Source organism: Palaemon carinicauda, chromosome 17 (assembly GCF_036898095.1).
Source record: "Palaemon carinicauda isolate YSFRI2023 chromosome 17, ASM3689809v2, whole genome shotgun sequence".
NCBI classification, from domain to species: Eukaryota; Metazoa; Arthropoda; class Malacostraca; order Decapoda; family Palaemonidae; genus Palaemon; species Palaemon carinicauda.
In genome coordinates, this window is record NC_090741.1 from 7,963,510 (window position 1) to 7,990,981 (window position 27,472).

At 35.0% G+C, this 27,472-nt stretch overlaps 1 protein-coding gene across 14 annotated transcripts in view; it reads left to right on the top strand.

The window, feature by feature from the left end:
• LOC137656632 (uncharacterized) overlaps nt 1–27,472 on the top strand; it is a 425,700-nt gene that overhangs the window by 383,622 nt on the left and 14,606 nt on the right. For 10 of the 14 annotated variants that reach the window (XM_068390814.1, XM_068390809.1, XM_068390811.1 and 7 more), the window contains one exon: nt 9,374–9,744. The exons of 1 other annotated variant lie outside the window; for it this stretch is intronic. In XM_068390814.1, the coding sequence (XP_068246915.1) occupies nt 9,374–9,744 (371 nt within the window). Of the gene's footprint in view, nt 1–9,373; nt 9,745–27,472 lie in introns of those variants that run through there. 3 more of the 14 variants (XR_011046976.1, XM_068390813.1, XM_068390816.1) reach the window with 2 other exon arrangements.

Below are 27,472 nucleotides of genomic sequence, written 5' to 3' on the forward strand. Positions count from 1 at the left end.
GGTCACTTATTTTGTATTTTGTTAATTTGCTTTTTACATCTTTTAAATGGTAGACAAAAACTTCATGTGTGGCTCTTATGCTCTTGCCCATACCCCGTTGGCAGAGCTTGTTGACTACCATCAATTTGACCTTGGCTTGCTGACAGGAAGCATAGAGTGTTTGCCAGAAAGTCTGGGTGTTAAACAACTTCCCTTCCGAGGGAAAGTTATCCTTCACCAAGTTTTGGATGTTCCCGCCAGATTCCAGTTCATTCGTCTAAATGTAAGTTTTAAGAATCATCCTAGTTGATCAACAATACCAGTTTAACAGAACGTATTTCAACATGGTCACACTTACTCCATTTGGTCACAGATTTTTCTCCCTAGTGTGAAACAGGACTCGCAGGAAAACTTCTGTCTGTTAAGACACTGTGCGTACTGGCTATTTCTAGTTGACCCTGGAGCTTTCCTTTCTTCAAAGCTGAGTTAATCTTCTCGAGTTTTGCTGAAATCTGAGGGTTGTAGCAAAATCTTGAGTTCATCCCTGCAGTAAAAACAAAGCTGGTGTACCTAGGAGTGATACAAGACATCAGACTAGGAAATTTTCCGTCCGATAGAAACAGTGTCTAAAGAAGCCATGAATCCCCTTCTTACTACTAGTCTCTATGCCACTATGTCAGTGACTCCGTTTAATAGGCCACCTGTCTGCCTGGGAGCTTACGGCGACCAACAGAAGACAATAGAAGTCCGCTTGGACCTAGTAAGGACCCACCTGACCTTCAGGGCTTGAGCAAAAGAGATAAGAAGCTGTGGACATCAGATATCATCCTAATGGGGGGTTAGACTTTCTCTCTCCTCTTACCAGTATTGATGCACTTCAGGGATGCATCAAAAGAAGTAGGGGGCCCTTCTACAGCCTCACTTGGCCTCCGGGTTCTGGTCCAAGTCCCAAGTCCGAAGTATTCTGGCACATAATCCTCCTGTGTGAGGGTACCCTTTTTGGCCCTGCAACAGATTCATCACCTCCGGGCGGTTTGCTCTGTGGTCTTGATGAGCGACAACACCACGGTGGTGTCTTACGTTGCAAGCAAGGCGTTACCTTTTCAGCACCTTTGCCATCTATCAGTTGAAATCCTAAGATTTGACTGAAGATGACTCAGTATCCCTATCAGCATTTTTCATCCCAATCTATTCTGAGTGATCTAGTTAACCAATAAAGTCCTGACTTTGTGGCTTCCTCCAATAAGGGATCGGCATGCAACATCTCTCAAGCACATCTGCAGGATGTATTTCTACAACGGTGGGACGCTATTGCTGTCCATGCATGTCCCCTAATCTGCCTGACGAGAAGAGTATTCGACAAGGCAGGTGCTTCCTTCAGCTAAGCTATGATCATCGTGGCCTCGTTATGGGATCATGTGGGATGGTCTATGGACCTTCTTCAGCTGACAACAGAAGTCCCGAGAGAATTCCTTCCATGTCACGATGTTCTCAGACAACATGCTTAAGATCTACAGTTACCCCCCTCCTGGATTTGCAGGGTTAGAGACCAGAAACCCCCCCCCCCCCCCATAGAGGAAAACCGTGAATACTTAAAATACCATTTAAAAAGGCTTATAACTGCCTATTTTGATATATAAAACTTGCAATATCATGAAAAATGTCATAGATAATTTAGATACATTTAAAAATAGTTTTAAGACGTTTTCCCGAAAAATATATTGAATGTGGCTCATGAACATCAATTAACAAACTACCATAGCATAATACATAAAGGACAATGCTGCACATATACTAAATATTCAGTACTGTGCCATACATACTGTATATACTTTATTAATGTTACCCTTACTATAGACAAGTAAATTTTCTTTCATGCATACAGTAAAAAACCCGTTTTTTTTAACTCCCTCATATTTTTAACTGTAGAGAACTTATTTTACAATACAGCACAGTACATACAATAAATAACCTACCTGGTTTTTTACACACATTTTTTAGCTAACTTACTGTAATGCATGCAAGATTCATTGATGATATGTCAATAAATAATCTACCTGTTTTTTATACACTTGTATTTTTAAGATATTTATTGTCATACAATACAAGCAAGATTCTTTGTTGTTAATATGAAGGCTACGTGTAGGTATGTAGAGTATACAGTACTTGTATATTATGGGTGTTAGTAACTAAAGAGCCTCACATACACACACATGAGCGCACACAATATTTTTGAATTACAGTTATGTAAAAGCAGAAAGAACACCCAAGTTAAATACAATTATATTAAGAGAGAAAAAGAGAGAGAGATTTTTACTTAAATATTTACATATTGATTTAAAATTAATTGTAAGCATGACATTAAAGAGAAAAAATGCATTACAGTCTGTTATTTATTCATCGAAATGAAAGAAAATTAAATCGTTAATGTGTTTGATATGCGTAGTATCACTGTGCATTCGTACATACCAGAAAGTACTGTTCATTGTTTTTTAACTTGAATATGTACTTATTGATATAAGATTAATTGTAAATAAGGTATTAGACTAAAAGGAAATATATGTTATTTATTTACTAAAATGAAAGAAAAGTAAATAGCTTATACGTTTGAGATGCATATGTAGTAGCATTGTGCATTTGTATATACCACACAGTGCAGTTCATTGTGATTTTTAATTTAGATATGTACTTATTAATATCAAAATCATTGTAGACTAATAATTATTAGACTAAAAGTAAAAAATGTGTTACGATATTTTATTCGATTACCGAAATGAGATAAAAATAAATCGCTAATGTGTTTGATATGCGCTGAAGTATTATGCGTTCATTCATACAATACCTTACTTTTTGTGCTATTCAACTTAAAAATGTACTTATTGATATAAAATTAATTGTATATAAATAATTATGAGATTAAAAGGAAAAAATGTGTTATGATCTGTTATTTATTTACCGAAATGAAAGAAAAATAAATCATTGTGTCTGGTATGCGTAGTAGAATTGTGCGTTTGTACATACAATACAGTCCTGTTCATTGTGTTTTTTAACTTAAAAATGTACATTACAGTACTTATTACTGTAAAATTAATTGTAAATGAATAATCATGAGATTTAAGGGAAAAATATGTTATGATCTATTATTTACCGAAATGAAAGAAAAATATATCGCTACAGAAATTTTTTAAATGCATAGTAGTATTGTGTGTTCATATACTAAATACAATAAAGTAATGTTCCTTGTACTTTAACTAGAAAATGTACTTGTTGATATAAAATTTTTTGCAAATAAATAAGCATGATATTAAAAGGAAAAATTTTATGATCTGTTATTTATATACTGAATAAAAAGAAAATCTTCGCAAATATATAAAATTTTCTCAATTACCTAGTAGATAATTTATCTATAGAAAAACCCAGGAAGGTTGATCCGTGAATAGGTGAGGGGCATGGGTTACTGTACCACATCCTTATGTCTTCAATCTGGAAGGTTTTCCAGCATCACCTCGCATAGAGGTTTTTTACAACACATGACAAAAAAGATGTCCTCATATCTCCAGAAATCTTTAACTACAGTGTATCAGCAAAGTGGTCAGTCTTCCGTTTCCCTCCTTTTGATGCCACTATTCCATGCAATAGCGATCTTCTTGTGTACCTTCAGGAGGAAAAAATTCCTTTTAGTGTCGGTGGTAAAAGGCTATCGCTCAGCCTTGAGCCTTGCCTTTAGATTGAAAGGAGTTAATTTTTCATCAACGTTGTAATTCTATCTTTACTTATGGAGTTGCGAGCTTACCTGCCCTCAGTCGGAAGTTAGACCACCTCCATGGAAAGTGGTTAATGTTCGACTGTCTCTAAGGGAGCTCCCTACAAACAGTTACGACAGACATCAGGTCTTCACCCTACCCTAAACAGTCTTTCAGTAAACTTCATGGTCTTCCTTTCGATGTTTCATTGGGATAAAGACAGGTAATGTTCCTAAGCTTATCGCAAGACTAAATATCTGGCAGTAACGGATTCAAGAATCGTACCCTTCCGCATTGAGAATCAACTTAACGTAACTGATGACCCAGATCAGCAAGTGTCAGCTTAAATGAACTTGAAAAGTTCATCCCCGAGTGAATGGATTGTCTGGCAGCATGAACAAAGTAAAAAGGATAATCGTAAAGATTTCAAATCTTGTCATGTATTCGCAAGGTCTTGGACCTGGTCTTGAATCCGGATTCTCTCCACAGACACGGAAACCTAGAGCTCAAGAAGCTAAAGGCATTAGTACGTCTCTAGCAGTCCAGGAAAACTAGTCTGTGGCTTAAGACCCTCTAGTGGGCATGAGGAAGGTCAGACGCTTTTCACCGCCCATTACCTGCAATGACGTACCCCACAGGAACACGGAGATGTTTTCCATCGTACCACTGGTGACTGCACAACAAATTGTTAAAACACCTCAAGCTCTTTTATGAACAAGTAGCAGATGGTAGAGGGCAGAAGTTACCCTGGATTCAGTCTGGGGATGAATGGTGATAAGGACTGGCCCCTTTCTTTTACCTTCCCCTCCCTTGGGGAACAATACCTATGGTACTCTGCAAGCTGGCCTCCACTGTCTGCAGGTAATAACCATTTCCCTCGTGTAAGCCGATATAGAAATGTATACTGATGTCTCCATTCCCCTTTGTGAGGTGGGATTTGGATAATATTTATGTTTGGTTCAAAAAATCCTACGGCTTCTGAAAATTCTTACCCAGAGAAGTCACATTGCTAGTATCGCACGGTCACACGGTTTGCTCAGGCCGCTAAAGCAAGGTGCCATGGTTTCCTCTTTAGCCATGCATAATGTGTTGGAAAACCATGGTCAAAAACCAGCCAGTTGGTTAGGTCTTCCACCCACCTTAGGTGTGAGTTTTCTTTAATAAAGAGTGAAAGGGTTTGTATTAGCACCGGAAACAATACATACATAAACCAAGGCACTTTCCCCCAATTTTGGGGGATAGCCGACAACAAACAAGAGAAACAAGGGGACATTTCCTCTCTAAGTTCCTCCCAGCCTGACAAGGGACTCAACCGAGTTTGGCTGGTGCTGCTAGGGTGCCACAGCCCACCCTCCCATGTTATCCACCACAGATGAAGCTACCTACGCGGTCATCCAAGGTGACCGGAGGAAGCGGCTTGGCCTACCGGAACTGCATCACAATCACTCGCCATTCATTCCTATTTTCTGGTACGCTCTCTTGCCTCTCTCGCATCTATCCTCCTATCACCCAGAGCTTTCTTCACTCCATCCATCCACCCACCCAAACCTTAGCCTTCCTCCTGTACTTCTCCCATCAAATCTTGCATTCATCACCTTCTTTAGCAGACAGCCATTTTCCATTCTCTCAACACTGCCAAACCACCTCAACACATTCATATCCATTATAGCTGCTAACTCATTTCTTGCACCCGTTCTCACCCTCACAATAAAGAATTTAAAGTAATTTGTATTTTTTTTAACGATATAAACCTTAAGCTCTTTATACAAATTTTTCCGGCCAACACCTATTCCTTTCATGTCCTGCCTGCATTCAAAAGTGATGAGACACCCCCACCCTAACTAGCTATGGGGTAGTTATACTTCACTAAAAGTGTCATGGCTAGTCTTTCAATTTTGCTGAAAGTATATTCCTTAACCCTGGAACGGTACAGTGGGTCGTCCGCGACCCCGAGCGTCAAAAAAAAAGAGGTTTTTCTCACGTGACTCACCCCCGTGACTGAATTTGTGGGTGATCGACCTGCAGTAGGTGTCTCGCCTACACGCTCTAGTAGTGTCCAGATGTGCATTGCTGTAGCTGTACTCCTTCCCCGATTTCTGAGACGCGTCAGGGTCGAGCGCGACCGAGTTTACCCTTCTAAGGTAATTTGCATAATTATCAAAGTTATTACGTATTATGAAATTGTCGTAGAATGGTGCAACTTGTATAGGTTATCAGTTGTGGAAAGTCTTTGTGGATTGTTTGGCTACCATGTGCATGATTTCTTTTTTAGTTAAAATGTCGTTCATCACCACGAGGACCATTTTACCGCGAGTGCCCCTTTTTCATTTTTTTTTCATTTTTTTGCCAAGTCATTTTTCCGTAAGATATTGCCAAATAGTGTCGTAAAGCTTTTGCTTTTTTAGTGTTGGAAAGTGTGTCTAGATGATCTGGCTACCCATGCGTGACTTTGTTTTTGTCAGATACGACGTAGTTATTGGTATATTGGGTATTTAACTGCGGTTGCCAATTTCTGTTTTTTTTTTCAATATTTGTAAAGATTTACTACGTAGTAAGGAATTGCCGTATATTATTGATTTTTTTTTCATGTTTATGTGTTAGAAAGTGTGCCTTGATGGTTGGGCTAACACGTGCATGTCTTTTTTTTTATCTGAGATGCCGTATATTAGAATGTTGGGCATTTTTCCGCGAGTGCCCCTTTTTATTTGTTTTGCATTTTTTTGCTTAGTCATGTTACCGTAAGGAATTGGCAAGTAGTGTCGCAAAACTTATATTTTATAGTGTTGGAAAGTGTTTCTAGATGATCTGGCTACCCATGCCTATTTTTCTTTAGCCAGATATAGCGTATATATAGGTATGTGTTCGATTTTCCTGTGATTGCCATTTTTTCGTTTTTTCCCATTTCTTTCAAAATTACTACGTACTAAGGAACTATCACAGAGTAATGATTAATTTAGATGTTTATTTGTCGGAAAATGTGCCTTGATGGTTTGCCTAGCACGTGGCTGAAATTTTTTTTTCTGAAATGCGTATAATAAAATGTTGGCCATTTTTCCGCGAGTGCCCCTTTTTATTTGTTTTTCATTTTTTTACTTAGTCATGTTACCATAAGGAATTGGCAAGAAGTGTCGCAAAACTTATATTTTTATAGTGTTGGAAAGTGTTTCTAGATGATCTGGCTACCCATGCCTATCTTTTTTTTTAGCCAGATATGGCGTATATATAGGTATGTGTTCGATTTTCCTGTGATTGCCATTTTTTCGTTTTTTCCCATTTCTTTCAAAATTACTACGTACTAAGGAACTATCACAGAGTAATGATTCATTTATATGTTTATTTGTCGGAAAATGTGCCTTGATGGTTTGCCTAGCACGTGGCTGAAATTTTTTTTTCTGAAATGCTGTATATTAGAATGGCCATTTTTCCGCGAGTGCCCCTTTTTATTTGTTTTGCATTTTTTTGCTTAGTCATGTTACCGTAAGGAATTGGCAAGTAGTTTCGCAAAACTTATAATTTTATAGTGTTGGAAAGTGTTTCTAGATGATCTGGCTACTCATGCCTATCTTTTTTTTTTAGCCAGATATGGCGTATATATAGGTATGTGTTCGATTTTCCTGTGATTGCCATTTTTTCGTTTTTTCCCATTTCTTTCAAAATTACTACGTACTAAGGAACTATCACAGAGTAATGATTCATTTAGATGTTTATTTGTCGGAAAATGTGCCTTGATGGTTTGCCTAGCACGTGGCTGAATTTTTTTTTCTTCTGAAATGCCGTATATTAGAATGTTAGCCATTTTTCCGAGCCATTTTTCCGCGAGTGCCCCTTTTTATTTGTTTTGCATTTTTTTGCTTAGTCATGTTACCGAAAGGAATTGGCAAGTAGTGTCGCAAAACTTATATTTTTATAGTGTTGGAAAGTGTTTCTAGATGATCTGGCTACCCATGCCTATCTTTTTTTTAGCCAGATATGGCGTATATATAGGTATGTGTTCGATTTTCCGGTGATTGCCATTTTTTCGTTTTTTCCCATTTCTTTCAAAATTACTACGTACTAAGGAACTATCACAGAGTAATGATTCATCTAGATGTTTATTTGTCGGAAAATTTTGTTTACTTCTTTTTTGATTGAGTATCATCAAATTTTTTTAGCTAAAATATTATATTGTTTTACATTTTTTTTTTCGATTTTATTTCCCTTCAAAATTTTTTTTTTGGGGTCAGAATTTTAATTTTATAGTCGTAAAATAATCGAAAATTATCCAGCAACCCACCATACAATTTTTATGCATATCCAAGAATAATTAGATTAATAAATAACACCTTGAAATTGACATACCCTTCCTACATTTCAAGTGGCAGATTAGGGAGTCTGAGTCAGTGTGGTTGGCGGCCATTTTGTGGACATATCCGAAGCGTAAGTTGCCCTATCTATATATATTCTTGTTCCCTATAGAATTTGTGATATTTTGGTATATTTTTACCTGCATAAATATCATATTATATATTAAATATATGTATTTTTTTACGAAATTTCTAAGTACTCAAAAAATTACCTTTAGATATGGCCCCTGATATAAATGTAATTTACAAAATAATGAAGATTTTTTTACATATTTCTATTTTAGGATAACATATGTTTATTCCCTAAAAAAATTAGCCACTTCCTATTTCATTGGGTACCCAAAAAAATTCATGAAATTTGGACAAATTTTTTTGGCCAAAAAAGTTACCCTTTTTTCCTCATTTCAGATCTTCACCTCCATGGGTCTGACTTCATCCAAAATACATCAAGATGTGTCCTAAACATTCAAGAATCAAATTCTAAAAGGATTTGTGTATATATGTATAAACTTTTTTTTTATGAATTTTTATGTAAGGTATTTTTTTTCTACTTAATTTTTTAAAATATTTATAATAAATAGTTTTTCTGCAGATGAGTAGTATTTATCTTTACAGTTGTTTTAAGCATTCATTGAAGATTTTTTTTGGCAAAAGAAAAAAGGAGGTTACTGCAAAAACTGATTTTTCAAGAATTTATTTTGGCGTCGGGGTCGCGCGCGTCCGAGTATACCCTTAAAGGGGTGTCCGAGGAGCGTACCTATCCAGGGTTAATAAAGGGCTCAAGGTTTGTATCATTAGGAAAAATACAAATTACTTTAAATTTTATATATATATATTGGCTTTTGCAACTGAAAATCATAGGTATGCGAGTTAGGTGAAGCCTACCCTAGGCCAAAATTTAACAAAATTTGACTTGCAAACAGCTTCTTGGAACCTATTAAGTTTGTAAGTTGAGGACTTTCTGTACCAGTAATTTTTGGTAGAATGATAATTCTAGGTTTTTTTTTTTTTTTTTTTTTTTTTTTTTTTTTTTTTTTTTTTTTTTTTTTTTTTCCCATTCACATTTACCCCTCCCAACCATTGTCTGATGAAATAAATTTTAAAACTAATTAATGCAGTACAGTATATATAACCTCTTGCTTTCAGTTAGCCATATGTTTTGGCTGTAAGTTATTTGAAACTATATACAGAGCTCAATATGAATGGGTGGATGATTAAGAAATTTTGTAAGGATATTCTTAATATTGTAATTTACTTTCGTTATTTGTTCAATTTTACCCAATTTGACGACCACCCTTTTCCCCTCAGCAAAGATGTCCCATCTAAGTTGCTTCCCACAGCAGGGAGACCAGTAGGACTAGGAATTCCCAGGATGGAGCAGACTCCGAAAGAAACAGCAGGCTTCCAAGGAACTAAAGAATTTGTAGTAAGTGATATTCCCTTCGCTCAAAGCGTGAGTTGTGACAACGATCGCTCGTCGCAGTTGCCGTCAAGGTCGAGGAAAATAACGTATAGTGCTGATAGAATCCTGACTCCAAAATCGTACCACCTCAGCCATGCAGAATTAGCGCAGCATGTTTTGAAAAAAGGCAAACGTAATAAGCCTGCCGTATTTGAAGATTTTCTCCCCCTTAATCCAACAAAGACCGATGCTGCCAATCTGTTTGCTTCGCTGCTTGGTACGTATTCTGTTATCCAATGCAGTATTTGTTGCCATAAGGAATATCATTTATGTCCTTGTCTTCTAAAGTTTTATTGACTGTGATTGTCTCTCTGCTGTATATTTTTTTATGTAATGTAACTATTTCTTTGGCTTACCTTGTATGCCCTATTTACTCCTACAAGGATAGAAACTTCTGAGTGATATATACGGGGTTACTTCTGGTTTCATTTTCTGCAGCCAGACAATCAAAATGAAATTGGTAGATTACGTTGTTGGATTGCTAGGCAACTGCTGTACATGGCGCGCCATGCTTGTATCAAGCATTTACTCACAACACTTCTTGTTGTGAAAGTAGTTGGACGTGCCTGCCTTCACATGATCACATAACTGCATCGCGTGCTCTTCACCCTTATAGTACCAGTACTTATTTCTTCTGTGTCTAAATGCAATTCCTTGACACTTGCTTTATTCATTATTTGTGAGTTAAGAGTGTGTGCCTTTTGACTGTGTCAAATTTGATGCTTTGCCTCCCGAGCCGTAATTGCCCCTCCTGTGGTAACTTCACGAGCCAGATAAAAGTGGACCCTCGCTCGGTATATCTGTCATGTCAAGGGAAAAGATGTCCGGTGAAATCTCCGTGTGAGTATTGTAATGAGTGGTCATCCTCCCAGTGGATTAGATATCATTCGCGCCATAAGAAGGGAGGCAAGAGAGATCATTCCCCTCCTTCTATTAGCAGTGAGAAAGAACGTAAGGCAGCTTCAGTGACAAATGTTATTTTTACACTTAGTTCTTCATATCAGGAGCCTTCAGAGGTTTTTGTCATGAAAGGGCGATGGCGGTATTTACATTTCCATGTTATCACCTAGTGTTAATGATTTGCAATATGAAATGGATCATGTTCGTATTTCGGATCCTCTGGCTATGGCTACTGTGCTCCCTGAGCCGAATCCATTAGATGCTTTGCTACCAGATTATGCTGTTATGTTTAGATCTCCCTCGCCCTCGAGTGTGCTGAGTGTTTGTTTATTTTTGTCAGACTATGCAGATAAGATGTTCACCCCTATAGAAGTGTCTCCTATTAGAGCAGTGAAAGCATCTCGTTCCCAGGAGAACTTTAGAGTTGAGCCTGTCATTTCCTCCCGTACCAAGACAGCCTTATTGGAAGATCTTGATTACCAATCTCCAACTCGTATTAATGAAAAAGGCTTGCCTCGTACACCTAGAGGCAAGCTGCCAGTTCTGAAAGAAAAAAAAAAAAAAGCTTATTTGGGGCATTTTTAAAATGTGGTTAAGGGTGCATTCATACATAAAAATTAGTAAATAACAAAATTCTGTGTCAATTTTTTTCTTAAAGGCTGTTATTATATTCCCCCAACTAGCCTTTCAGCTCATCTGAAAAAATGTCTCTTAACTAACAGCAATGCCCTACTCGGGATATCAAAAACAATTTCATTTTTAAGAACATCAATATCATTACAAAAAAAGAATCCCGTAGAGGGAAAGGATGATGAATTAAAAGTAACAAAGAATATGCATAAAAAATGAAATTAAATGTATCAGTCCCTTCACACAATTTTCCCATATAATACTTTATAATACAGTACATCAAAATTCTTAGTTTTCAGCACTGGGTTAGAAAATTAAATTCAGTGAGAGGATAGGATGACAAATTAAATGGGAATGATTATGTACATACTATAATTAAAATGGTCAGTAATTTATACTCCCTACCCTCATACTTTACAAATAAAGTCTAAAGACACACATAGTAAACAAATCATTCAGGAAAAAATTAAAATTACATTCTAATCATCACCCATCAACCATAATAATGGGTTTTTTCATCCATGTTTATATGGGTACTGCAAGTAAGCTGCCCTGATTTCCATGAAGCTGAGCTTAATAAAATTCACGAAATCGCATTCATTTCAAAATATCAATCACATTTCATAAACAAAGCTTGTCAAAAGGCAAAGAAAACTTTTTTTATGGATTTGTTAACAACAATTATTTTAATGTGAAAACCCTCCTTGTTTTACCTTTTTCAAACAGTTTGTACATCTGCCTGAAATATTGAAACCTGTTAGAATTAACGTAATTTTTTAAAACAGCACACTCAAGAATATACTGATTAAAAATTGCCCAAAGCAGAGGAACGGACATATTTATGAAATTCAATGCAGAGTCTAATAAATGATATACCGGTATTGGGCAAAGTTGCAATGCACTAGAAACTAGATTAAAACAGCATGACTATAATATAAGAACGGGTAACATTACCAGCAGTATTTTTCAGCATATGAATAATTGCAACCATAGCATTAATTGGAAAGCTGCTAAAGAACTTATATTTTGTAAAGATTTTGTTAAACTAAATAGTATTGAAACATGTTTAATTGGGAAAAATTTCGAAGATCTGCTTAACACCATTTCAGGAATGTACAAACTGGATGTAGTATCAGTGAATAATGTTTTTAAAAAACTACTTTCAAGTAATTTGCTTATTTTTATTCTGTATTTACGTCTTCACAGAGGTTTCTTTGTATCCGTAAAGAGATGTAATAATAACACGAAAGCGCTTGTCAAATCTCCGTTTCCTTTATTCCACAAAGCTCGCTGTCATCTTCAGACATTGCACGTTCCAGCGATTTATCAGAAATATATATATATATATATATATATATATATATATATATATATATATATATATATATATGTGTGGTATATATATGTGTGTGTATATATATATATATATATATATATATATATATATATATATATGTATATACAGTATATACATATATATATACTGTATATATATATATATATATATATATATATATATATATATATATATATATATATATGTGTGTGTATATATATATATATATATATATATATAGATGTGTGTGTGTGTGTGTATATATATATATATAATATATATATATATATATATATATATATATATATATACAGTATATATATTTATATATACATATATATATATACACTGTATATAAATATATATATATATATATATATATATATATATATATATATATATATATATATATATATATATATATAAAATGGCGTTTGATATAATGCTGATCTATACAGTTTAAATTTTACAAAATTGGGTACAATGTTACTCAATTGACTGTACTGAAGAAATTCTAGATAAAGTTTGGCTTTCTCCAACTTCTTGACATGCTTCTCTGTAACGATGTCGAACAAGCTCGTGAAAGTGAAGGAAGCCCCTTGATCTAATGCGGAATAGGAAGAGCAACACATAGAAAAAGCTAAGAGACTCCATGCTGCAGGCAGCTCTCCGTTGGTTCCACTCAAAGTAACGCCCAAGTTAAAAGGAGTCCAAGTAACAAATTGCAAACTAGGGAACAGATGATTACCTTCAGCAAACCTATTAAGATGGTTTGCCAAAAGACGCTCAAAAACTTTATATAATATCGGAGTTATGGAGACTGGGCAGTAATAAGGTTGGACTTGAGCTACCACAAACACATTTACATTGTGGAGTAACATTACCAATTCTGCAAAAAGTGCTAAAAGCTCCTCTTCTTGCTAACTTGCACAAAATAACAGATAACTTTGGCGCTAAGAAATATGCATTTCCTATAAAAAAAAACAAATGAAAAATACCATTTGGGTCTACACCTCCATAACCATCAAGATCCATAAAGAGAGCTTTAGTTTCATGACATTGAAAAGCTAAACTAGTTAGTTTAGCCTTAGGAAAACAGGAATGAGGAAGTTAGAGTTTCTCATTACTGTACTCTGCTTGCTGTCAAATACATCTGCCAAAAGGGTTGCCTTTTCCTTTGGACAGTTAGTGACAGAGCCATCTAGTTTAAGTAAAGGAGGAACTATTTCATCTACACCAAAGAGTGCAGATTTAAGGGTAGTCCACCACCTATGTTCCTGGGTTGTACCAGAAAAGGTTTCTTTTATGGTTAAATTGTAATCTTTTTCAGTTGAAGCATAAACTCTCTGTGCAAAAGCTCTAAGCACGAAAGAAAATCATACTGTCTGTACGCAACTGTTAGGTCTTGAATATTTGTATGAAGCCCACGAATATTGCAATACAGTAGGTGACATTGACGAAATCTAGGACGTACTAGTCCCGGATTTTGCTCAATGTCTCCAGAGAGCATAAGAATTAATAGTAGTAAAAAAAAGATACATCATACTTAAAAACCAAATTAACAAGAATTATAACAAGAACAACATGTATAGAAATATAAATAAAATGATTGATCTAACCCATAGCCTATAGAAGAAAAGACGGAAAACTGGTCAACACGGAGGAGCCAATACACCATGCAAGGCTAAATACCCTCCAGGATAGCCACTTCAACTGAAGGGAGGAGTAAGGATGATTTTGAAAAGGAAAGGAATCGGATAAGGAAAAGACAACCTCTTCATAAACCACCAGACATCCATGGCCTTGCTATTAAGCCTGCCCAACACATCATTTTAATAAAATGAGTAAGAAAAAAGTAAAGAAATATACAGTATATATATATATATATATATATATATATATATATATATATATATATATATATATATATTATATATATATATATACAGTACATAAAAAATGAAAAAAATATATATATAAGATGGAATAGTGTGCCCGAGTGTCCCCTCAAGCAAGAGAACTCTAACCCAAGACAGTGAAAGACCATGGTACAGAGGCTATGGCACTACCCCAGACTAGAGAACAATGGTTTGATTTTGAGTGTCCTAAAATAGCTGCTTATCATATCTGAAGTCTCTCTCTACCCTTACCAAGAGGAAAGTAGCCGCTGAACAATTACAGTACAATAAGTAGCCATTTGATCGGAAAAGAAGTATTTGGTGTTTTCAGTGTTGTTGGTGTATGAGGAAAGACGAGAATGTGTAAAGAATAGGCCAGACTGTTCGGTGTATGTGTAGGCAAAGAAAAAATGAGCCGTAACCAGAGACAGGAATCCAATGTATTACTGTCTCGCCAGTCAAATGATCCAATAACTCTAGCGGTAGTATCTCAACGGGTGGCTTGTGTCCTGGCCTCCCTACTACCTAATCATTCCGGATTTTGGAGGAGAGCAGTGACTGGACCTACGTTATCGAGATATCAGGGAAAAGGAAAAATCTAAGGAAGACCATATTAACTAAGAAACCGATACATCAAGCACCGGATTTAAACGAGAAAATCCTTATCCAAGTGGATGCGTCGGATAACGGGATTGAAGCTGTCTGATAAGGAAGGAATTCTTCACCCTGTTTGCTTTATGACGTCGAAGTTGAAGAAGAAGCAACGAGCCGACTCGACAGTTGAAACGGAACTGCGGTCGCTGATTGCAGCGATAAACAAGTTTTTATTTTACTTGTTTACTTGTTTTGGGTTTAAATCCAACCCTCCACTGAAGTCGAGTGAACTACTTCTCGGGCAGGTCCATATTAATCATCTAACGAAACATTTTCATTATAACTTATACAATTCTTTGATTGTAGCATCTTCCAAATCATATGATCTTGTGAAAAGTAATGTCTTTACTTTCTTCTTAAATTCAATTGCTTCCTTTATGTCCTTCATTTCAGTTGGCAGTTTATTATAATGTCTAGGCGCACAGTAGCTAAAAGCCCTTTCACCAAATTTACTATTTGTTCTTGGTTCAGATAGCCTATGTTTGTCACTCTTGTGTCTTATGTTAACATTTGTTTCTAGTTCTAGTTTGTTCAGGCATTCTTTTAGATATTTTGGTTCAGTATCTTAAATGTTAGTAAGAGTAGCTTGTATTCAATTCTCGCTTTTACCGGCAGCCAGTGTAATTCAATTAGTGCAGGGGTAACTCTTTCCCCATTGTGTAGTCCTTTTACTAATCTAGCAGCTCTGTTTTGTACTCTCTGAATTTTCTTCAGCTGATAATTTGGTAAGCCATAGAACAGTGAGTTGCAGTAATCAATTCTTGAAAATATGTGGTGATTAATGAGTATGGCCATAGATTTTTCATCTAAGTATTTACTAATAAATGCTATGTTTCTTATATGATAGTTACAATTTCTTACCATATTATTTATATGTTCATTCATTGTCAGTCTATCATCCATGATTACTCCAAGATTTCTGACAGATTTCTTAAGGTCAATGATCGATTGACCTATTTTAATTCGTTGGAAGCATTTGATTCTTTTTATATCTTTCATTTCCAAAAATAATACATTCACTTTTATCTTCATTGAGCTTGAGCTTTTTTGTTAACATCCAAGCCTTAATGTCATTCATTATTTCATGTATCTTTCTTTTAACTTCATCAACTGATTCTATTGGGAAATAGAATTGTGTATCATCAGCGTATATTTTAAATTTAACTCTGTGAGTTTCAAGTATATTTGCCAGTTCAATCGTGTAAATTTCAAACAGGAGAGGACCTAGTACACTGCCTTTAGGCACCCCTTTGGTTAGTTTTCTTGTCTCAGATTCAACATTGGATATTACTACTTTAACTTTGCAGTTTTCAAGATAACTCACAAACCAGTCATATGCTCGTTCTACGATGACCACAGCTTTAAGGTCTTCTATCAGATATGTATGTTCTACAGTATCAAATGCTGCACTTAGATCAAGCATCACAAGAATGCAACACTTGTCATTTGTTATAATTTCTGTTATGTCATTTTTAATCGCTAACACTGTTGTTTCTGTGGAGTAATTTTCTCTGTATGCAGATTGATCATCAGGTATGGCATTAGATTTTTTCAGATGTTTCCAGGTTTGTTCGTGTACAGCAGTTTCAATAATTTTCGAAAAATATGACAGATTTGATATTGGCCTATATGAACTTAAATTGTCTGCATCACCTTTTCCTTTAAACACAGGCTTGATACATGCAACTTTTTTCCCAATCAGGGAAAACTGCCTGTGTTATACTCATATTTACCATGTTTTGGTAGGTCTCTTGTAGTCTGGTGAAATTTTCTGCATCTTTTACATCGTTAATTGGAAGTGGGTCATTTCCGCAGTAGGTTTTTTTTTACTTTATTATTCTCATATAATCACTGACTTAACTCTTTGAATACCCTTAGCTTACTTACACCTGTTGCTGATGTATTCCTTCGTTCTGTTGTGCCGATGTTGTGAAAAATGGAGCAGATTTGATTTATTTTTTCTTCAAAATAATCAATAAAATCATCTGCTAGGCATTTAGGATCATTAGTTATGTCAGGCAATACTATTTCTGTCTTTAGACCTAATACTTTCTTTAGGTTCTTATGTATTTTCCGTGGGTCATTTTCATTGCACACTTTTTTATAATAGGCCTTTTTTCAACTAAGATAAGGTAATTGGAGCGATTTCTAGCTGCTTTGTAATGTTGCCAGTTTTCATTATTTTTACTTCTTTTCCATTTATCCTCAATTTTTCTTTTTCTCTTTTTTCTTCATGTAATTCATTATCAAACCAGTTCGATTTTTCTTTAATTGTGATTATTTTTGTTATTTCCGGGCACCTATTATTATAATTAGTTGCAAATATAGTTTTACTTCTATCAGTAATGCAGTTTATACAGGATTGTCTCTCTACGAGGGTGTGATTCTCTTCACAGTTACAGACTGGCGTTATCCCTTTTATATCCTCTAGGCTTTGTTCAATGAACTCTCTTGGATCAAAGTTAGTCTTAATTCTGTATCTGATTTCCTTCTGTATTGCATTATTTTTTCTAACATCTATTTCAAAAGACATTAACTTATGCATTGGGGATATAGAGCAGTAAGATTCAATCTCCATATTTAGTATGATGTTGTTGTTTTTGTTTACTATAACTAGATCTAGTATATGATTAGACTGAGCTGTTTTGTGGTTGTCAATCAATTCTCTAAATTCATTGACATATGGGTATACTCTGTTATCAAGATGTAGGTTGAAATCACCACATATAACTATATTTTGATTATCGTTCAATGTATCTAGTAAGTTATTAAATTCATCTAAGAACATTCTTTTGCTTTTGCTCGGTGGTCTATAGAGTATAACTATTTGTAGATTTACATTTCAAGATAAAATTTTAATATTCATATATTCAAATGAATTAACTATGAGATGATTTCTTACTGTAACTTTATATGATTTCTTAATTAAGATTCCAATGCCACCACCTCTTTTGTCTTCTCTTGGTTCATGATAAAAGTTATAAGATTTAGGTGTCATTTCATTTATTTTCGATCTGTCACTCACATTACCACTCAACCAAGTTTCAGTTAATAAGAAAATATCCACATCTTGATCACTTACGACTTCCTTAATGATATGAGTTTTATTGCCAATGGATTGTATATTTATTAGATTACATGATATTTTCTTAATCGAAGCCATGGTCAGTATTGTTTCTGGCTCTTGTTATTTTCTTGTTTATAAACTTCACAGTTTACTCTATCATAGGATTTATGTTTTGTGTCATCATAGTTCTTTCTCACACAATTTACGCATTTAACTTCAACAGCACTGCAATGTCCCGCTTCATGTTCTCCCACGCACTTGGGGCACGACTGTTTATTCTTGCAATTTGCTGCACTATGCCCAAATTCCTGGCATTTGTAATGGTCGTAAACATTACATATTCTATATGTGGTACTAAGTTTATCTCCATTTTCATAGATTGCTTTACGTATCTTAGGTGTACATTTTATAATATAGTGTATGTTTATCCATTCTTGAATTCTCTTGCATCATGATAATCAGATCATCATTTTCTACAATGTGTCTTTTTAGCCACTGGTTCTTAAGCTTTAGACTTTGAATAATATCATCATCATCTTCTGGTACATTTGTAAGTTTTATCTTCGGTTTAAGTTTTCCTTTTTCTGTAGCAGTGATTTTTTACATTACCTTGTTCCAATTCTGATTGCCTGCTTCAGGTTCTGTTTATCTGCAAATTTTATGATCAGGTGGCCATCTTTTGTTTCAGCAGTGCTTTCAACTTGGGCTTTTAAATTGGTCATAATTGTTTTCTTATTATTAACTGCTGAAACCTCATCAGTTGATTTTACAATCAATGTTTTCTTTGATTTCAGCTTTTCAGCATATGTACCAGTTAGATGCTTCCTATCTATGTCATCTTCATTCCTTTTCTTTTCATTTTTGAATTCTTTCATTTCATTTCTTAATTCTTGCATCTCATCTCTTGTTTCTTGCACTTTATTTCTCAATTCTGTCATGCTATCCTTCATTTCTTCTATTTTATTCATCAAGACCTGAACCAAATGATGGTACATTACGACTTCTTCATCCAATAATTTTCTTTGTATGTTTGTTGCATCCTCATTGAACTTATCAGTACAATTCCTTCACATGTAATAAATATGTTCATTACACAATAGCCTTCTGTGGGCTTGTGATAAATTTTCTATTAACCCAGAACATGCGTTTTCAAAATGATACCATTTTTGACATCTATCACAACAAATTCCATCATTGGCAACGACAGTCTTGCAGTGCTCACATAATTCAGTGTCATCAGATTCCACGGTGACCAACGATCCATTCGCTAATTCATCATTTCTTCCACAGGCACCTTCCTCCATATTGTCACTATCATATACTGATGTATTCTACATTATCTGTAGAAATTCATTTGTTTCTTCTTCAGCTGATTTTCCTGTTTCAGTCTTTTCATGAGGTTTCCTTCTAATGTTCTTAATGGCTCCTAACATTTTTGTAGTTTACACCATATTTAAGTCCAAATGAGTCGGGAAAACCATAATTGGTAACTCTTACCTGTGTCCCAGTTGTAATCATCTATTAATTTGTAATTTTGCACTATTTAGTATTCCAATGACTTTGATTCCAATTTATACAACTTAATGATGTTGGAAATTATTAACTTGACGATTTTCACTTTTAACTTGCCACTATTGTTGTTAAATTTCAACAGAGCACTTCTTCAGCATGTCCTCACTCCACCGATCTAACTACGTGAATCGACGACAAAAGGAAGAGATTACAGTGTATTCGGATCATAATCCTTAAACTTTTGTTAATAACATGAAAAATAATAATCAGAGGTTAACTAAGCGATCGTTATGTTTGCAAACGCATTGTATTAATGTAAAGCACATATCAGGTAAAGTAAACGGGGTTGCGGATTATTTATCTCGCTCTGAATCGATGGATTCAGGCCCTGAATAATATATCTTTTTTGGGTGGAGCTATCTTACGAAGTTGATCTAGTGTAGAGTAAATACAGCAGTTCATTTAGGATTTATTTATGTTTTCACATGTGCATTGAAGAGGTTAGCCAGCTCTTCAGATGAGTTTCTTTCATGTAGATTCAAGTTTGAGTAAATTACGTAAGACTTTCGTCATTAATTTCATTGTATTCAAGTCAGTATATGTAAATTTATGTTTTTTTAAGAATTAACTTTCTATATCACGTATTTTTGTTACAAAGTCTTACGTAACCTGTTTGAGAGTGTTAGGTGACCATACAAGACATGAACAAGGCCTTATGTAAATATTTTTCTATTTTTATGAGGTGTTGTGTCATGTTTGTGAGAGAATATGCAATATGCCATGTGTTTTGAAAAATTCTCGAAAAACCTAGTGATAGATCTCATCTCTTTTTTTATTTTATTGACAAAAGGGTGGGTGGAGCTAGCTGACTGTGATATTTCGTCTTTTGTTGCGTGGATATGTGTTGGAGAGTGCAATACTTGTTAACTCTGATGCCTTAGCTCAGCCCCCACACTTCCAGAACTCACTTTCCTGGAAGTTTCTGGAAGTAGCAAAGTTTCATTTATAAGGTGATGCCAGGGTTGCATAGATCAATAGAGAATCCCAGCCTTAAGTCATCGCCATCTCCCCGCTCTGTCAGCTCAGCGTATTGTTTTAAAAGTGTTCAGTACCTATAGCGTGTCCTCTCCAAAGTGATTTTGTGCCCCCGCATATATCATGTGTAGTGAACTAAAACATTGCTGTAAATTTGGCATGTGATTTTAAATTCACGATGTTGTGGTGAGTGTTGGCATTATGTAAAGCTTTTGTAAATGGCCCTGTAATAACGAGAAAAGATTTTGTATCGTGATCTGGTTATCTATTTTTATTAACCCTTTTACCCCCAAAGGACGTACTGGTATGTTTCACAAAACTCATCCCTTTACCCCCCATGGACGTACTGGTACGTCCTTGCTAAAAGATGCTATAAAATTATTTTTACTATATTTTTTCATAATTTTTTGAGAAAATTCAGGCATTTTCCAAGAGAATGAGACCAACCTGACCTCTCTATGACAAAAATTAAGGCTGTTGGAGCAATTAAAAAAAATACACTGCAAAATGTGCTGGGGAAAAAATAACCCCTTGGGGATTAAGGGTTGGAAATTTCCAAAGAGACTGGGGGTGAAAGGGTTAAACATCAAACTTGAGTATTTGTATTCAGTTTTAATTTCAAGTGAAACCAGTAATTATATAATTTTCATTGAATTATCCCTTTTATCTCAGTCGAAGGTTGTATTCAGATTCAGTTTTCAAGTCGAGTGACCATATAACTTTCAGATCATACCATTTTTCTCTTAATCTAAGTTTTGTTCAGACTTGGTAATTGGATTGATTTATTTGTTGTGATTTATATTTATATAGATAATATTTATTTTTGCAAAGAGTGTATTATTTCAGTCACTTGTGTTTAATTCATATTCGCTCGTGTTCTGTTATGAACTGAAGTTTGAGTTGCTTGAATATTCGTAGAAATAATTCCCCATATTTTTTTTAGTCTACTTAACAGACCTTTTGATATTCAGTGTTTTATATATTACTTATCTCTGAGTTATTTAACTGTCTCAGAGTTCGGGTATTAATATATCCAAGTGTAACAGATTTAATGTAAAAGCAAACAAGTGAGTTTGGAATTCAAGAGGTTGTTTAACTGGCCAGCCATGATATATATCATATGTTTGGTTCGCAGACAGGAAACCATCTTTGTATAATATATATATATATACATATATATATATATATATATATATATATATGTATATATATATATATATATATATATATATGTATATATATATATAGATATATATATATATATATATATATATATATATATATATATATCTATATATATATATATATATATATATATCTATATATATATATATCTATATATATATATATATATATATATATATATATATATATATATATATATATATATATATATATATATAATAGATAGATAGATAGATATATATATATATATAGATATAGATATATATATATATATATATATATATATATATATATATATATATTTATATATATATATATATATATATATATATATTTATTTATATAAATATATATATATATATATATATATATATATATATATATATATTATATATATAAATATATATATATATATATTTATATATATATATATTTATATATATATATATATATATATATATATATATATATATATATATATATATATATAAATATTTATATATATATATATTTATATATATATATATATATATATATATATATATATATATATATATACATATATATATATATATATATATATATATATATATAATATATATACACACACACACAAAACAACACCAACATGAATTGTCAGCGACAAGAAGATTCATTCCCTTCTGTATTGAGAACCCTGCTTAGAAGGATTGCACCGACAATGTCCTTTTGCCCATGGGTCTCTCGTTTCTGCTGAAAACATTGGGTTACTGTCAACATTGTTAGCACCCTTCAATATATATATATATATATATATATATATATATATATATATATATATATATACATATACATATACATATACATATACACACACACACACAAACACAAAATAACAAACATCAACAACAATTGCTAGTGACAAGAAGAGTCCTTCCTTACTGTATCGAGAACCCTCCCTAAAGGGATTGCACTGACAATGTCCTTCAGCTCATGGGTCTATCGTTTCTGCTGAGAGCAATGGGTTGGTAGCAACATGGCGAGCACACTTCAGTATGTTATAAGCTGGAGTACAACCAATCTCAGTGTGGTGGGAATGGTTTTAGCTGATAATAGCTCAGGATAAATACCGATCCTATTTCTGAAATTCCCCATGAATCACCCTCAGTAAGTTACCAATGGTGCGAATCACCCTCAGTAAGTTACCAATGGTGCAGTTCACCCGCTCCATTGTGCCATTACTAGATGGTTCATATCAGGGGTTCTTGATCTGGGGTTTACGAACCCTCAGGGGTTCAAAAGTAGATTTCTAGGGGTACTTAGATGGCTGATGAAAAAAATATTTTAGGTAGTTGAATATGCTGAGAGGGAGGAAAAAACTGGAATCAAAATTGATTAGAAACTTTTTCATTGTGGATCTGCACATTTTACCAGATAAAGGCAAAAAGAATTAGAGTTGATGAACGACTCTTGCAGAAAATGCATCTGAAGCATTTTCCCTGACTAATCTGTTTTAAAATTGTGAGATTCACCCTGTTGTATTCGATGTAGTTCTGACCTTTGCTGATGTTCTCTAGTGCTTAACTTTGTCAGCAAGGATTTTCAATGCTGTTGAACTTGAAAACTAAATATCCATCACGGCTTAGTGTGGAACATGACCCACGATTTCGCCTGTCTAATACTGCTTTGAATTGAGAAACTTGTTTGTAACAGATAAGCACACCCTTCACACTGATGTTCAGCATTGGTTGATAAGGCAAGTATTGTTTCACCTGTCTATAGTATCTTTCGAAAACAATTGGAATATCAGTGTTTCATCTCAATAAGGTCATTAAACTTTGAATTCTTTGATAATATCTATGCTGTACCAATTTATATTGAGTTAGTCACTTAATTACATTTTGTTCGACGTCTGATTACTGAGAGTTGGGATAAATTGTTTTATAACTCAGGGGGTACTTGAAGGAAAAAGGTGGAGAACACCTAGTTTTTATGGAGTTGTTTTCCTATGTACAGCATTGTACAACTCCAACTCAGTAAATTCCTGGAACATAAACTCATGACTGTTATCAATCAATATCCGGACTGGAACATGCAGAATATTAGGAAAAACTCGGTCTTCAAGTGCTTGTCATATCATACTGCTCCTCTTATACCTTAGGGGTGCTGCCACCATTCACTTGAAACAATGGTCGACTACCATCATACACCTCATAAAATCAGTGCTGGTGGGTGGGAGACTCACAAGATCCATTGCGACCAATTCAAAAGTAGAAGGTCACTATTTTCGAGGATGGTGGGGCAACAACCTCCCCTGAAACCTCACAAGTCTGACATTCCCAACACCTGCACATATCCTTGATTACACTAATCAAGGATTTGTGCCAAATGAGTCGTAGCATTGCAGTCATTTTCCCTATCCCCCAGTGACCATTCTTGTCTGTCTCTGCAACTAGGTAAAGCAGGACATTGAAGGTGCCTGCAGGGACTACCAAGCCAGCTGGGTTTCATTTCTCTAGTAGACCCTGGTGCACCTCCAGGTCAGACCAGCATCTAGTATATGGCAGATGGGAACGTGGAACCCGAGATGCTGGAACTCTGGGGTAGATCATCTTGATGAATGTCAGGATGCCAGAAAGCCCCAAATCAATCTAACATCTTAATGACAAAATGGATTTGTCGCGGATCTCCCTGGCTCTTTACCACCTGACTAAAGGACAGAAGATCATTCCTGGAGAACAATCCACGGTCGGGTATAGGGTCGGTCACTTTTATGACAGTGGTCTTGGTATGTAGTGGTGAGACTGAAAGTACCTTGAGAGAAAGTTGAAGAGTAGTATGTTCATACACCAGCTGTTCTTGGGGTGAATCCAGGATCAGGTAAGCTGCATACAGTATATTTTTACTTGAGACAGCTACCACTGCCTATTTAAATAGCGGAACTTTCCACCCAGAAGGACACTACTTTTAATTAGACGTAGCCTAAAATGCTGTTGCAGTTACATGCCAACCTCTTTAACTTTTCCCCTCTTAATGAGGGAATGCCTTAATGAAGTCATTGAGCCTCAGCACGGCATTTCATTCCCGTGCTGAATCTTGGTGACGGGCAAGAGGGCTCTCGAACTTCGGATATTGCTCCCCCAGTTCAAATCTAAATTTCTCTCTTTCATCTTTTTCATCTTTTTCTTCTGCTTAATATTACTTCGACCTTCTCCTAATTTTATCAACTTTCTTTCATCTTGCTGTCCTATCTCTATGATTATTATTTTTCTTAGTTATATATATATGTAGATGTATGCATATATATATATATATATATATATAATTGTTCATTTATTTATTTATCTATTTTTTCTCTATTTTATTTAAATGGCGTGGATATTTCCACATTCGTTATTACTGCCTGCTTAGATGAATGGGAGAAGGGATCACGGTTGGGAGGTATTCGCATTCAAAGCTATATATGAGAGTATTGGATGATCTTAGCCATCCCAAAGATGGTTTGGACCTTTTTGGCGGAACTACTCTCAAGGGTTGGGTCATCGGAATCCAGGGGGGATCCAATCCTTGAGGTGGGACTCTTGGCTTTTGGCCGGAAGCCCATCATTACAGATATGGGAAGGATGATTCCATATTACCTTGGTCTCAGTCCTAACAGGCGGGTTTAGCTTACACCTGTGCCTCTATATCTGGTTTGATGCTATCCTTCGGGTAGGGTATGGAGTGGACCATCTGGGAAGTATACTCTCATTGTGCCGATAGTGGAGAATACAAATTTCCTTTCCAACGTATGATACTTTCATATAATTCTCAAGCAGGTAAACCAACAAAACAACAACAAAAAACATGAAAATCCCACCCTTAAATATGGACCTTCAAATACTGACTCCCCATCCCCTGAAATTGCTGACTCCCCCCCGGCACTGTTGACGACTTCTGCTACTGTAATTAAGGAAAATTCTGTTGACGACCTTCGAACTAAAAAGGACCACTCTACTGATGTTAAAAAATCTAGCAATTTGGGTAACACAGGGAAACTACGATTCCTTCATGTTTCCCAAATCCCATTAGAGACAAATTATGATGATATATATAGAGCATTTGAGTGCTATGGATTGATAAAGGAAATAAGGATGAGACTTGGAGATGAAAAATGGGACTCTTGGATATCTTTTGAAAGTCATGATGAAGCGTTTAATGCCATAAGTAATATTAGTAGTATCAAAATTAACGAATTGAACATCATGGGAGCTCTTTGTGATAAGGTCCCAAAGGAATTGGATGTGTACAAACATGCTGATTGGTTTGAAAAAGATAGAAATGTACCCATGCCTTCGCAGAGAAAACCCAAACCACCAATGTGGCTCTTAGCTGAACCTAAAGGGATAATAGGGAATTATTTTAAGATATGTAAGTTTATCCAAAAAAAAGGAGTAACCATAGCACCTGGAGATATATCTCGTTTTGGGAAGAATAGTTATCTCATCCATGCCAAATCTTCGACTCAGTCTGCAATACTATCTAACTTACAGATAGGCAGTGATGAAATTACATTGGAAATGAAACCTCATCTAAATTTTAGTTATGGAAGGGGAGTGGTCTTTAATAAGGACCTGTACGAATTTACAGAGGAAGAGATACTTTCTATGTGTCCATTAAATGTATGGAAAGTGCATAAGGTTCCTGGAACTTCAATGATTATACTTACTTTCCAGGATGTACCTTTCCATATTTTTTATTGAAAATGAAAGGATTAAAGTTCGGCCTTTCAAACAAAAGCCCCTGCAATGTTTTAATTTCTTTAAATTTGCACACCCATCCAAAGTTTGCAAAAATGGAAAAATGTGTGGTATTTGCTCCAAAACTTATCATGGAGAATGTACACTTGAGGCCAGGTGTTCAAATTGCAATTTGAATCATAAATCAACTGATAGAAGATGCGAACTGTATAAGTTGGAGGAAGCTGCCCTAAACAAATCAAGTTTAGAACACACAAGTGTGGGACATGCAAAAAGACTGTTGAATAAATCAACCAGTTATGCAAAGGCCTTAAAATCAAAGGTAAATTTACCACAGGAAACATCAACCCCACCTAGCACTGCCAGTAATCCTAAGAAAAGAAATACAACCTCTGATAATAAAGTACTGCATGTCAAGGTAATCATATTACCTTCTGAGGCTCTGCCACAGTGTATTAAAAATGGGTCATTGCCCATTTCTGTACAGCCTTCGTCCCCCATTACCAACAATAGTACTAACCTCTCCCAGGCCATGTCCTTGCCTGATTTGATGGAGATGCCACCTGACACCAAGTTACCAGGTGCACCTGTATTGGGGGAGGTGCAAAAACCTGGTAGCTCAAAACCTACTAATCGGAAAAGAGAGAGACCTCCATCTCTCTCGCTCCCTTCCATAAGAAATATCAAAATCACGACGTCAAATAAATATGATGATTTGTCTGTTGATATTTCTGATCTGGAAGTCAATTTAAATAAATCGGAAATTCAAGTGGAGGTCCACCAACCTCCTCAACAATCAGATCAAAAAGACAAAAAGAAAATCATAAATGCTAAACCCAATCTATCAAGACCCTCTTTAATAAAACCACCTAAAAATAGTGTTAGATCAAAAACTGCTAATGGGAAGACTCCATCCAAGGGGTCTACCAAATTATAAACCATAGTTTTTTCCTCCATTTTGCAATGGAATTGTCAGGGTTTAAGGGCCAAATATGAAGAACTTAAGCTCC